Genomic DNA, 13149 nt, shown 5'->3' with positions numbered 1-13149 from the left:
ATTCACTGTTTAGCATCGGTGTCTGAGCTCAGCTGTTCAGGTGTCACATGTTTACAGTATGCACAGAGGGGAAGGAACACGCAGTAAGGAGACCATTAGTGAAGGCACACACGGTGTTGTTAGCATCGTATTAAATATTTTGTTTGATATATTTGTAATGTACTCTGACAGTTTGAGTGGCACTGTGACACATGGCAAGAGTTGATATAAATTTCACATGTAATTAAACCTGTTAAGCAAACAGTACATGGAGAAACGGTACGAAAAGGGAAACAAAAGTGACACAATTAAGTGCTTTCTGCACTCAGCTGTGTTATTTTTATGGCACACTTCATCCCTCGAGACTCAGAGATGAACATCTGAAAAGGGGGATGATGCTGAAAGGACTCAGACACAGACAGATTAAGGTGACCCCTATGCTCTGTTCAGACTCAGGAGTGGAGGGCTAGGTAATTGGCCCTGATGGAAAGAGCGCCAGGAAAATTGAGTTGGAGGGGAAGAAAGGAGAAAATGACGGGTGTTTGGGGACCAAAGTCGAATAAATTAAGAGCAAGAGGCTTAAGTGGTACGAAGCTGCAGGCCTTGATCATCAGCAGAGTGCCATAGCAGACAGGGAGCAGGAAGGTGCTGAGCTGAAGGGAAGCTGACAAGTACAGGGGCATAAATAAAACGAGGAGAGGCACATTTAAAGAGCTGTAAATAATGTATGGAACAGTACAATCAGCAATTCAGGCACGGTTTCAAAATCCACCACTGGGAGTAACCAGGCTTTCGCCTCCTAATTGGCAAAAATAGAATCTGGGTCTCAATCTCTGCCCATTTATGTGCTGGAAAAAAAGGTGAAGAATCTCAGCACGATGCCATCTTATGGTCTTAGATAATAGGGTCTGATTTCCATTTTTGTTCACAACAGATGAACTAAGCACACAGTTGGTAGATGGAGAAATTACAAAAAATACTAAATCCCCAAAATGCTGGTCCAAGGGAACTTCAAATCCCATGTGGCAGTCATTTCTTTACTTGGCAATAAACCAATATTATATTTTTTTCCTGTTGTACTTGAAAATATCTGAATGATAGATGTATATCATTCATATTATTAATCTGCACATTCTCCATAGATTAAGGTCTATGTGTTTAAAAAAGCATTATTCTTTAGTTTTTTTTTGTGGTCCCAGAATGTGGCTGTATGTCACCTTAAAAATAAATGAGCATTTGTGTCTTCTGTTAAATGTGCATAATAATAATAATGATAGAACTTATACATACCACTTACAGGAGGTAGTCGTTAGTGTGCAAATGGGGCACAGTCCACCCACTTACCTTAGAATATGCCTTTAAATACATTTGAGATGCCACGTCTGCCACCAAGACGGTAATTTCTTCACCCGTCAGGGAAGTAATCACAGCGTGTGGGACAGCTCCAAGTGCCGCCGCTGCAGCTGTGGAGTGACACAAACAGCCACAATCACTTAGTCATCGCTGCTTGTAGCATAACATGGTGATTCACTACATGGGTCTGTGAGACGGCAACTGTCCCCCGCAAAGTACACAGTATCAGGGCATGGACTCTATGTAATCGTGCTTAAAAAAAAGGCAGGATGTTTATATTGTCTTTAGAAAATCCTTCCACTTTTCCATTTCCTGACTAGTTCCTCTAAAATGAGTTACAGAGCTAAACTGTGATACTGACGTGCAAATGGAGGTAATCACAATCACAACAGAAGAACTAGGTAGAATATGGGAAAAAAATAAATCAGTGTATGTTGATGAGAAGACGACTGACAGGCGTCAGTATTAAAGCCTGAGTTGCTGATTAACTGTTTTCCTACCACAGTGCTTTTTAAGGAGGAGTCTGGTGTTTTTGTGTATTTTTCTTATTGGAAACAAATTTAATTTAAAACCAACATGTTTTGGTTCAGTACTTTGTGAACCTTTCTGTGGCGCTAAGCCCCAAACACACCGGTTCTTACTGATGACATTAATCTTCAAAAGCAGGTCACTAAAATGTGAGCTTCATTTTCACAAAAAGACTCAGATTTCCTAAAACAGTCGTGCCCTGCAGCTTTTGGCAAACAGTATTCAAACAGGAATAACTCAAGCATGTGTTGGGAATTGATACACATTTGGTGCTCGAGTGCATTTCCTGCACCAAGACAGCGTATGTAGGTTTGACTCAAAATAAACTACAGTGGTTGGTTCATAGAAATGAGCAATCATGTCTCCCAGAGCAGCAGCATGGATCTTTGGTGTGTTTTTAAATAGTTTTTGGACGATAATTGAGGTCAATGGCACAGATTAATGAAACGTGTCACGTCAGATTTATTTGTGTAGCATGTTTCATACACAATGGCAATTCAGGATGTTTAAGGTCAGCATAGCTAATTATAAAATCATCTCAAAACAGAGTCCAAATGATAAGTAAATACAGTAAGAAAATGAAAACCGCACCAGTGTGCAGTGTGCACACAGGTTTAAAAAAGTAGTATCAATTCATTGTTGTTTTGGTCTTTTCATGGGCTTAGTGGACAATAATAGAAATATAGAATATAACCACACTTATCCTTCAATAAAACTAAATTGTCTATGGTGATAATATGAGGATGTTATTAACTGAAATGTTCGTTCATCTTTATTTCCGACAGAAGTTTCCATTTTTTCACATTAGCCCTGCTTACTGCTCTTGACACCTCCCTCCACACCTCCCCCTACTCGCCCCTCGCTCTTTTCTTGGTGGCGGGCCTCGGAGCTGGCATGCTCCAGAGATCGATCTCAGGGGCACGATGTTGGTCGCGGCTCTTTTTCACAGGGTGGCTTTGTTACACCGAGCCTGAATAAAATGGTGTTTTTCTTTCCGTCTTGGCAGCCGGGCTGCGTGACATGACCTTGCGGTGCACTTAAGGCACTTAGGGAGTGTACAAGTGAATGTACAAGTCAATTACCACAATGCTGTATAGTACCCAGCAGGCACTAACTGAAATCAAAAGCAGAGCAACTTATGGGCAAATATATCATCTCCTTTAGATGAGCCAAACTATTACTAAGATAATCGGAGAGAAAGATTGAGATCTTCCGTGAGGCACCCTGTTCACTCAGTGCTTATTTACCTCTGTGACAGGCTGCATATGCATCATTAACCTCCTGAAACACCACTCTGTTGTTGTCCCTCTGTAAGGAAACCGGAGCTTTCTTTTGGGGCGGTGTGGGGAGGTTGCGGTGTCTGCATTTAATATGCAAATGGTTTCCCAAAGCCTTTGAGACCGCCACAACGGCCACCATGAGAGTTTTAACAGTTTGCAGGTCAGCAGAGTTTGTGCACTCAATTAAGGCTGAGCATAACACCAGAGGAGCTAAAATTAGCATCTTTCACATCTGCAATTTCAGTTAACAACAGTAGTGGTGTGCTTCAGAATGACTCACATGTTTACGTTTTACTCCCATGATACTCAAATGACCTTGATCATCTGCCTTTTCTCTTAGAGAGAGGCTTTCAAAACCAAACATCAGGATTGACGTCTATATTTTACTTCTGAAGTTCAGATACTATTCCTGTTTGGAGAAAAAAAAAAGTAACTTTTAATAAACACCCTAATTGCTTGTGTCTCCTTCCCTCTAATTTTGGCTTTCAAAAATGCAATTAAGCGACCTCGCCCACGGCCGTGCCTGTAATAACAGCTTGTTTTTCAGAGGCCTCCCTGGATAGAAACAGCCGGCCACCAGACAGAGACTGCTCTCTGCTTTATTGTGGAATGCCAGTTTTACTGATGTGGAAAATGAATGCAAATGTGAATAATATGTTTATCTCCTTTCAGGTGATACAGACCAGCAAGAGTCTCCTGGAGAACTGTGAGGGGGTGTATGAGAGAATCCTACAAACCCAGAAAGCAGGTAAGAGATGTTCAGATGGCAAAAGAGAAAAACCATAAAAGCCCGTTTTTCCTGACACTGTGAGGCAGCCTCTGAATGTTTGCCTGTGGCCCCCACTGTCTCTCTGAACACACAGAACACAGGTTAATCAGTATGAAATTCAGTAGGCCTGATTATACTTTGCTTATTTGCACAAATGGAATTAGCATTTGATTCATGTTCAAGTATGTAGCGCAGCCTCGGAAAGCTGTGGTTCAGACAGAGGTGTTTAATTCACACCGGCAGCAGCAGCAGCCTCCGTGCTGTATTCTAATCTCAACTTTCGGTTTAAGGTTCAGAGAGATGAGTGAACTGGAGCAAGGCAACATCAAAGCTAACAGATGGCAGGCCATGTATAGCTCCTCTCCACCAGACACGTCACACCAGTTAGACCTTCATATGTGTGTTTAATGTGTTTATCTAGACCTGGCTTTTGCGCCTATTGTAATATGTTGACCTAATGTGGCCAGGGATGAAGTTAATCCATTCAGCTTTTCTGGGAAGCATAGTTTGATTGGCAGCTCATCAGCGCAGGCCCTGTTGGTTTAAGAATATGCACACAGGCAGACTGAGGAGGGAGAATAGTGGATTAGCGGTCAGCATCACCAGTGCTTCTGTTTTAAGAGGTCCGTCTTTATTCTGCGACAGTTTTTGTGTTATGAAGCGTGTTGCAGTCTAACAGACATTTGAGTAAAAGCCGTTAATGATGAGGAATTCAATTTTGACATTAACGTGCTCCATAATGCAACACTTTGAGGCAATGAATTCCATCTAAGTAGCACAGAAAGCTAATTTATCACTGAGTAAGGCTGCTGGAAGCGCTAAGTGAGAGTGGAAGGGAGCAAAGATGGACCATCATTACCACGGCTCAGCTTTATTGGTTTCCAGATGGATGACTTATAAAATATTCATTGTCTATTGTCTCGGCACATTAGAGAATAGCAGGACTGCGTCTTTTAATCAAAGGCTCGGTGCTGTTTTCGTCTTTGGTTGACCACCTTCCAGCCATTAAGGATTACATTCTAGCGAGACAAAGATGTTTTTTGAAATTTTGCAGTTTAAAGTGGCTCCTGCTTGACATGAGTGAGTCTTGTCTGCGTTCTTTAGTCGTAATGAACCTATTCCATCTGCACAGCCTTCGTCAGCATCTGTCTTATTCTGTTTTCAAGGCCACCGGCTGTTTTGCAGGCAGTTTACTGATCTGCAGCATGAAATTATTTACAGTATGTACAGTTTGTGAATTGGTGGCCTCGACACATCAATATTACAAACAGTTTGGATTTAGAGAGCACATGTGCAGGTGTGCATCCTCAAGTGTTGTACCGCCCCGAGTTCCACCTGTTGTTCATCTTCCCCGGGACATAAATCACTCATTTGAAATAATTTAAAAGTATTTAAGCCTGAAGGAGACGACATTATTAGCTCGTTTTCTACTTCATTACCAAGTCAACTTAACAAAATCACATTTGGTCATCGGTAAAGTTCTGCTGTGGGGAACATGACACTCATGATGACATTCCACAAAGAGGATCTGATGTAACTATCCTTTGTAACGCGCAGCGAGTTATTGATAAGTGCCTTTTCAGAGTGAATCATTCCTTTTATATGAAACAATAGTCAAATGAATAACACAGCAGTGAAAACGTTCAAGTAGACCAAACCCTTCTTTCAAAAGCTTCCACAGAAGCTTGGTGGGGCTTTTGGTCTCAAAGCACTGTTTGTATATGATTATCTAAAATCAGCTGGAGGAAATTCAACAGCCAACAACTGTAAAGTAGGACACAACAGATGGCAAACTGATGAACTTGAACATTGATTTATTTTCCATCCTGAACTGACATATTTTTATCCCAGCGGTGTGTTGTGTGTGCGTGTGTGTATCTGTGCATGTGGGTTCACTCGTATACATGTTTGTACTTCAGCGTGTGCATGCGATGAGGTTTCGTGCACTTGTCTGTTGTGCAGAAACTGGGTCAGTACAAACCCAGTTCCCCCTTTTACAGCAGGCAGAACGTTCCAGCAGCAACAGCTATTAAAGTTGTGAATAATCCATCACATCAGCTCAGACAGGGCCCACTTTACCCCAAGAAAAAAAAAACACACACAAAGGCAGGGTCGGTGAACACAGTCAGGTGTTTACAGCTAAAAAACATGGATGACACTTCCTTCACTCAACACTCACTTAGGTTCCAATTAGCAGTCAGGGCAGCTAGATGGCAGACTAACAGGATTAGTACACAAGCTGTTCTTATATGTGCAAAATGATGGTGTTCTGCTGCGCAGAGTGGAGCTACAGTGACATTATGCAGATTACACGTTAAAGTACCTTTTAATGTGACAAGCCCATCAGACAGTCTAATGGGATCTCTGTTCTTTGGCTTTGTTTATTCAGTATGCAGGGCAGTGCATTACTATACTTTATTACATATTTTACTGCTGCAAGTAACAATTATTTTCATCATCGATAATGTGCTGATTATTATTATGATTTTCTGATGTTTTATAGACCAATGACAACATCCTAAAGCCCAAGGTAACGTCGTTAATGTAACGTCTTGTCCAACCAGCAGTCCAAAACCCAAAAATATTAAATTTATAGTAAGGTGAACCCAAGAAAAGCAACACATTTGAGAACCTGGAAGCATCAAATGTTTGCCATTTCTGCTAGAAAAAATACTTTTGATAAATTAAAGTAATAGTTGCTGATTTATTATCTTTCAAAAAAAACTAAAACATTTTGCTTTTGATCTTTGTTCTTATTCTGTGCTAAACTGTTTCTACTTTTTTCCTGTTTTATGAAACACTAGAGCTGAAACAATTTGCCAGCTAGATTAAAATAAAATTAGTTTGTTGGTCGTTTTTCAAGCAAAAATATCGTCGATCGTTTCATTCCAGCATCTCAAATGTAAGGATTATCCGTTTTTCAGTGTCACGTATGACTGTAATTTGAATGTCTTTCAGTTTTAGACTGCGAGTTGCACAAAACAAGCAAAATGATGTTACCCTGGGCCTTTTCCTCTCTGATGTTTGACATGTCATCTAGTAAATGTAACCGTCAGATTGATTGATCAGTCATGGTTTGTAGCATCTCCTCAGCATTGTGTCTAAAACAGCTCACATTCTGTGGAGTGAGCAGATACGATCGGGAAAGAACGATCAGTTATCAATCCGCTGCACGCTCCTCTGATCTTTCACTCCATACTGGAGCTGCTTCATGCTGCGAGGCGCGAGAGCACCAGCCTTTACTGTACGGTCTTGCAGCATTACCTCACGGAGATCTGAAACGCCTTGCTAAGAATGAGCTTCCCCGTTTCTTGCCTGCCAGACTCCATAAAATGTTGCTAGGCAACCTCTGGTGTGAGTTAACTGTGTGTGTGTGTGTGTGTGTGTGTGAGAGAGAGAGAGAGAGATGGATAGAAGCTGTTCACCTTCTTTAGCACTGTCATGGTTCAGGAGCGCAGCCGCAGCAGCTGTATTTTAGCATGTCGGTTAAAACACAGGAAATGGGAAATAAAAAAAAAAGTGCACGTGTGACTTAGAAGCAGTGGTGTGATGTCCGGTTCAAAGACGATGAACGAATCAGATTTGTCAGTAAATTCAGCCCGTCAGTTGTCTGAGGTCACATTCTCGCCTGAGGTCTCCTGGCAGACGTGTATCCTCAGCTGAGAGGCTCTAAAACAGCCGAGCCCCACACCTATTATGGTGATTTCACAGGAAGGGGGTCTCTGTCTCGCGCACGCCACGTTTCCATGGCAACAGCACCAACAGGGGCCAGGACCGGCTCTCGCTGTTATCAGAGCTTCGAGCGGGAAAGCGCGTGTGCTCGGTAGTTCCCGGTGCAGAAGTGCATTACGCAGGCACAGCCTCTGCTCCCTCTGTGTGTGGTTTATTTACCTCACAGGCTAGGGTTGCCTGCTGCTGCGGTGTCAGTGCTGCACTATAAAGCACACTCAACATTAAACATGTCCTTACTCAGGCTCAGTCATGCAAGGGGGGTGGGGGGGGGGGGGGGGGGGGGGGGGGGCACCTCCTCAGGAGACAAATCCCTCCTCTGTTCGATGCCTTGATGCTAATCCACTGTGAAAGAACGTCATGTCTGTCTGCCTACACTGCGTCTCTCCTCTGTTTCCGGGGCTCTTTCTTTTTCACCTCTCATCCTGCCTCGCTGCTTCCTCCAGCTCGGCTTTTTGTTTTTCTCTTCCTTTGACTTATCTTGCCTTTTTGCCTGTCCTCTCTCTCTCTCTCTCTCTTGCTCACTAGTTCACCAGGTTTTTTTCTGCTCCTGTTCCTTGACATCCCATCGTTGGGATGTGCCTCTGTGCTTTACCCTCTGACATTTCACTCCAGGAGGACACATGCTTAGCACACTGCTGTGGGTTGATGAGAAAATTAATACACCACGGTTTGGATTGTAAAAACAAATAAGAAAATACTAATTGTTTTTCAAAACAGTTGTCGATTAATTTTCTGTTGATCGACTCGTTAACTAATCGTTGCCATCAGATAACTGATGCCCGCTGAAAAACACTTGCTCAGTTTTGTCACATCTCTTCTTCTATAGCAGGCTTTTTACAATCAAACCTGTTTTTCACAAAACAGTGCGAAATGTTAGCATTTTGATGGCAGAAGCTGGCACAGTTTCACTTCTTCACATCTCAAATCTAATTCTCAGCTAAAAATTTGTTCAGAAATTCGCACCTGACGTCTGCTCTTCAGACCTGGCACGCAGCACACCTGCTAAAACAGCCTCTGCGATCCATTATCACACTGCAGATTTACAGCAAGGAGGGAGGAATCCTCCTCCTCCTCCTCAGCCGGAGAGTCTTCCACATACTGTACTTAACGCTCCTGCTGCAGCAGGAGACCGTGAAATGTTGACTGTGCCTGTCAGGGTCTTTGCTCTAACGTGTTTCTTCACAGTAACAACAAGCCTAGAACCCAGTCACATCTCCCAGACTCCAGTCACCTCACAGCTGCTCCTGTTTCACAAACCACTGTGAATTCCAGCCATAAAAACCTGACTCGACACTCGTTCTTGTGTCTCTTTTCTCTCGCAGCGATGGAATTTCACGAGAACCTCCACGACTTGGCCGTGAAGGAGGGGCTGAAGGGCAGGAAGTTGCAGAAGGCGGTGGAGAGCTTCACGTGGAACATCACCATACTGAAGGTGAGATTTTCAGTCACATCAGACACCGCGCTAATGTCCGCTGATATGAAACGTGTTACATCTCATATCCCTGCGACGCACTGAGATGATCAGGGGAGGTCAGAGCTCAGGGTCAGTGGCTTTGGGCAGTTTTTCTCACAAATGTTTTTTATGCTGTAGGGATTTTACCGCTGTTCTGGTTATGTGACAGTTCATGTTAGAGCTGTGGTTTTCCTGAGAAGTGCTGCGAACAGGGGCCTGAAAGCTGAACATAATGTCTGAGAGCTTATGGCACATGCAGAGTCTCTTTCTTTGTGGTGATAAACAATACTCATTAGATCCTGCACTGACAGAGTTTCTTAATAACGACGTTTTGCCTGTGTAGACTACAGGGATCAGCCCAGACAGTCAGACTGAGCTGTTGTTTTGCCTAAATAGTAGTGAGTGGCGCGTCAGTTCCACATTATCTTCAATCAGCGTGGAAGTGGCAGTAGTTGTTGCCAGATCAGTTAAAATTCTTTCACACTCATTTAAGAAATATCAATTTAAGAGAGCTGTTTTTAATAACTCGTCTGACACAGGGTACGCGCAGGTCATGACAGGTCTCAAATTTAAAAACAAAAATGCATCCACACGTCACATTTGAGAAGCGAGAACCAGCAAGTGTTTGGAATTTTTCAGCTAATTGTCGCGGCTCTACTCTGAATCATTCATTTAAAAAGGGAAATTTTCTGCATCTGCACAAAATGCTGCAACAACACTGACTTGCCGCTCAGGCCCGGTTTCTGTAATCACCAGGGAATCGACGCTGACAATGTCTTCATATACGCCGAGTTAAATTTAGGATAAATGAAGACGCAAAACTTTGAGGTTAACTGTCAGACTGTGTCTGATGAAACAGGTATTTGTATGCAGCAGGTAACATTACGGCTAGTTAACTTTTTGCTTGCACCAGTGTTTAGGGAGTCGCTTGTCTACTTAGTCTAAGCCCCTCTCCCTCTCTGTGTTTACCATGCCTTTCATTTTAACCTCCACTACCAGCACCAGGGATAATTACTGATGAATGACCTTGTGCATATTTATTTGTGGTATTTGCACGTGTTAATTAAGGTTACCTCACGAGTAGCTCAGCTGTAATTTATACTTTGTCTCCCGGCAGCTGAGTTGAGTGTGTGTGTGTAATTCATTGTGTGCTGCATTTTCTGGGACTCCACTTATATGCGTCTTACTGTCGGCAGGCTGACTACTGAAAGAGATTTGAGATTTTTGATGATCATAAAAAGTACATCAAGTTATCAACTTAAGCTCTTGAAGATTAAAAATGGCCACTATCCAGCAAAGCTCTAAACTCAGTACAAAACCTCCTCTAAAGCCCTTTTCAGATGTGAAGGACATAATGTTCCTGTGCTCATTTAGCTGGTAAAGCGACTTTTGGCTTTATTCAGACATGACAGGACCTTTACAGGAATACCCACAATGCTTGTGTGATATTTGGCACCTGGTATTAGAGACTGAAGAGAGTTGGAAAGACATTATATGAAAGCTGTGTGAGTGTGAGGGGCTGCTTCCCGAATAGATCCCCAAGTAACTTCTCCTCAATTCTAGATTTAAAACTTGTGCTGCATATTTTGTCATATTTAACGACTCACAAGCTTATGATGACAGGATGTTGAGACTCAGATGCTTGATGTTAAGTATTTTGTTTGATATTCATAATTTCACTCATGAAGTTGGCACAAAAGAGCTAACCAAAACTTTGAGTTAGTCAAATAAAAAGGATATTTTCAAGACTGCCGAAGCACAAGATTAACATCAGGCTAAGTGTTTAGCCCCTGAGAACTGACACTTTCTCATTTTTTGATGAAAATGAAATGATCAGTTTATCACAAAGCTTAAACTGCAGTGCGTTAAAGTGACAGCATTTCATTCAAACCTGTGCTGTGCTGTTGGAAATGTTACGAGTACAGATTCTTCTGTGACTTTTATGTGAAAGTGTCTCAGGCACTGCCGTCATGTTTATGTGACTCAGCGTCTGTTTGAAAGGGATTTAAACACATTTCTCGCAGCTTCACGTGGTGTCTGCAGGTCTTGATTTTTTGAATTTTTAAAGCATTGAATTCAGTTCCCTAAAGGACATTTCATTTACAAATGAATATTGATTTTTTTTTATTTGCCTGCCATATACAGTTATACATCTATAAACTTTCAGTAACCCTGGTGTGATAGTGGGTTGTGCAGGAGGCTATTTGACTTTTTTGTGGTATTATTATCATTATTATTATTATTACAGTAGGTGGAAGCTCACTTTAGCAAAACCTTTCTGTAAATAAATCATTTTTCTATGCCGCTGCCATTTCTCTAACGCTGATCTATCTGTGCCCCCTCAGGGCCAGGCGGACTTACTGAAACATGCCAGGAGCGAAGTCCAGGAGAACCTCAAGCAGATCCACTATGCTGCGCTCACCTGTAACCTGAGTAAAGGCGGAGCAGTGGGCGGCTCCTCTGGCTCTGAGTCCAAGAGCAGACGCAGCCTCGAGGCCATTCCTGAGAAGGCCACGGGGGAGGAGGAGCTCACCGATGAGGACAACTAAAGACCCACAAGTCCTGCTCTGGTGCTCTCCTGATACCCAGATTCAGACCTCTGCTCAGTTCCCACCTCCTGAGCTCAAAACCCAAAGCTCCCTCTCTCTATCTCTGTTTGTCTCTCCATCTGTGTCTGGCCTGGCATCATCACTCTACACACACCAGTGTTATTCCACATTCCATCAAGTACATTCCTTCATCCCAAGCACAGCTGTAACCTCTTACAGACTTCTGCCTTGTAATCATCAATAAAATGCCACCGCTACTCAAGGACACCTCCTACCCGAGTCCAGATCTCAGAAAGGTCTCAGCTTAAGTTCTTGAAAAATGTGGTTATTTCTGAGTCTTAAAAGGTTCAGGCGTAGTACTGAAGGCTGGAGAAGTGTGTAACAAGTGTCTTTCTTTTTAAACATTGGCTGCACATCTAATGCTGTCGACCCATTATGGGTCATTTAAATACTAAATCTAAGCATTCGGCAGAAATAACCTTTGGGAAGAGTGCTGAAAAGCAGAATATGTACAAAACTGGATAATTTATGCCAGACATAAATCACCCTGATAACTTCCCCAATCATAAAACTCAAACTTAATCCTCTAGAGTCCCGGTGCAGAGGGTTTTTCTGTCCTCCATTCTTCTGTCTGACCCTGTCTCTCATTTCCTGGGTGAGCGGGGAGGGCCGAGCGAGCTACCAGCCACGTGACCGATAAAGACATTACTACTGTTCAGAGACGGTGCGCTTCTACTCAGCGGACAGGGGTGTTACCCAAGCAGGACGAGAAAGAAAGACAGCCCTTTTTTTTTTTTGTAGGAGAGTTCTAAAAGCACAATTTTCTGGAGCTATGAATGTAACAGGACAGAGCGAGCGACTGTAACGAGAAGGAAACGGGAGCAAACGAAGAAGAAAGCTTAACGAATGAGAGTAAAGAGTTGTTTACAATACCGAACTTGTCCATGTTCTTGTCTGCCAAAATAGTATAATATACTATGTGTATACTGTATATGAAGTTTCCTGTTACCTTTTTTCTGCAGAGTGCATCATTTTATTATTGTATACTTGGAAATATAAGATTTATTTTATAAAAGATATATGAACATGTCTGTGGAAAAACAAAAATTTTATTTGTCTGTCGATTTCTGATAACGAGGGTTGTCACTGAAAAGTAAAGAAAAAAAAACGAAGCGAGCTCGCAGTTTTCCCGGTGGAGCGCTCCTACACGTCGAGACACGAGGACAAATAAGAGAATGTATCAATAACGTTTGTTTGGTGCAAACAACAGCAAAGTCTCAAAAATCACAACCAGCAGCTGCACGAGAGAAAGGAGCCGCGACCGGATGTTCACGACATGCGCTCAAAAACAGTTTGGACATTGACACATTTTCATATTTTAGCGTTTCATTTGGAAAACATGTTTGGCCTTTATTTTTAGGACATGGTCCTCCCATGTCAGGACGCTGAAAGAACAACATCAGCAACTTTTTGTTCTGAGATTTCAACCAAAAACTCATTTCAATG

The 13149-nt window shown here is 42.5% G+C and overlaps 1 protein-coding gene across 1 annotated transcript in view; it reads left to right on the top strand.

Annotated features, from left to right (window-relative positions):
- The window catches only part of LOC121185667 (inactive phospholipase C-like protein 2), a 33507-nt gene extending 20706 nt beyond the window's left edge, over window positions 1–12801 (top strand). The window contains exons 5-7 of the mRNA XM_041043970.1: window positions 3813–3888; window positions 8964–9073; window positions 11440–12801. Of these exons, the coding sequence (XP_040899904.1) occupies window positions 3813–3888; window positions 8964–9073; window positions 11440–11643 (390 nt within the window). The 3' untranslated portion in view covers window positions 11644–12801. The remainder of the gene's footprint in view (window positions 1–3812; window positions 3889–8963; window positions 9074–11439) is intronic.
- The last annotated feature ends 348 nt before the right edge of the window (window positions 12802–13149 follow it).

This window comes from Toxotes jaculatrix, chromosome 8, assembly GCF_017976425.1.
Source record: "Toxotes jaculatrix isolate fToxJac2 chromosome 8, fToxJac2.pri, whole genome shotgun sequence".
In the NCBI taxonomy this organism is placed as follows: domain Eukaryota; kingdom Metazoa; phylum Chordata; class Actinopteri; family Toxotidae; genus Toxotes; species Toxotes jaculatrix.
This window is presented reverse-complemented; position numbering and strand designations above follow the sequence as displayed.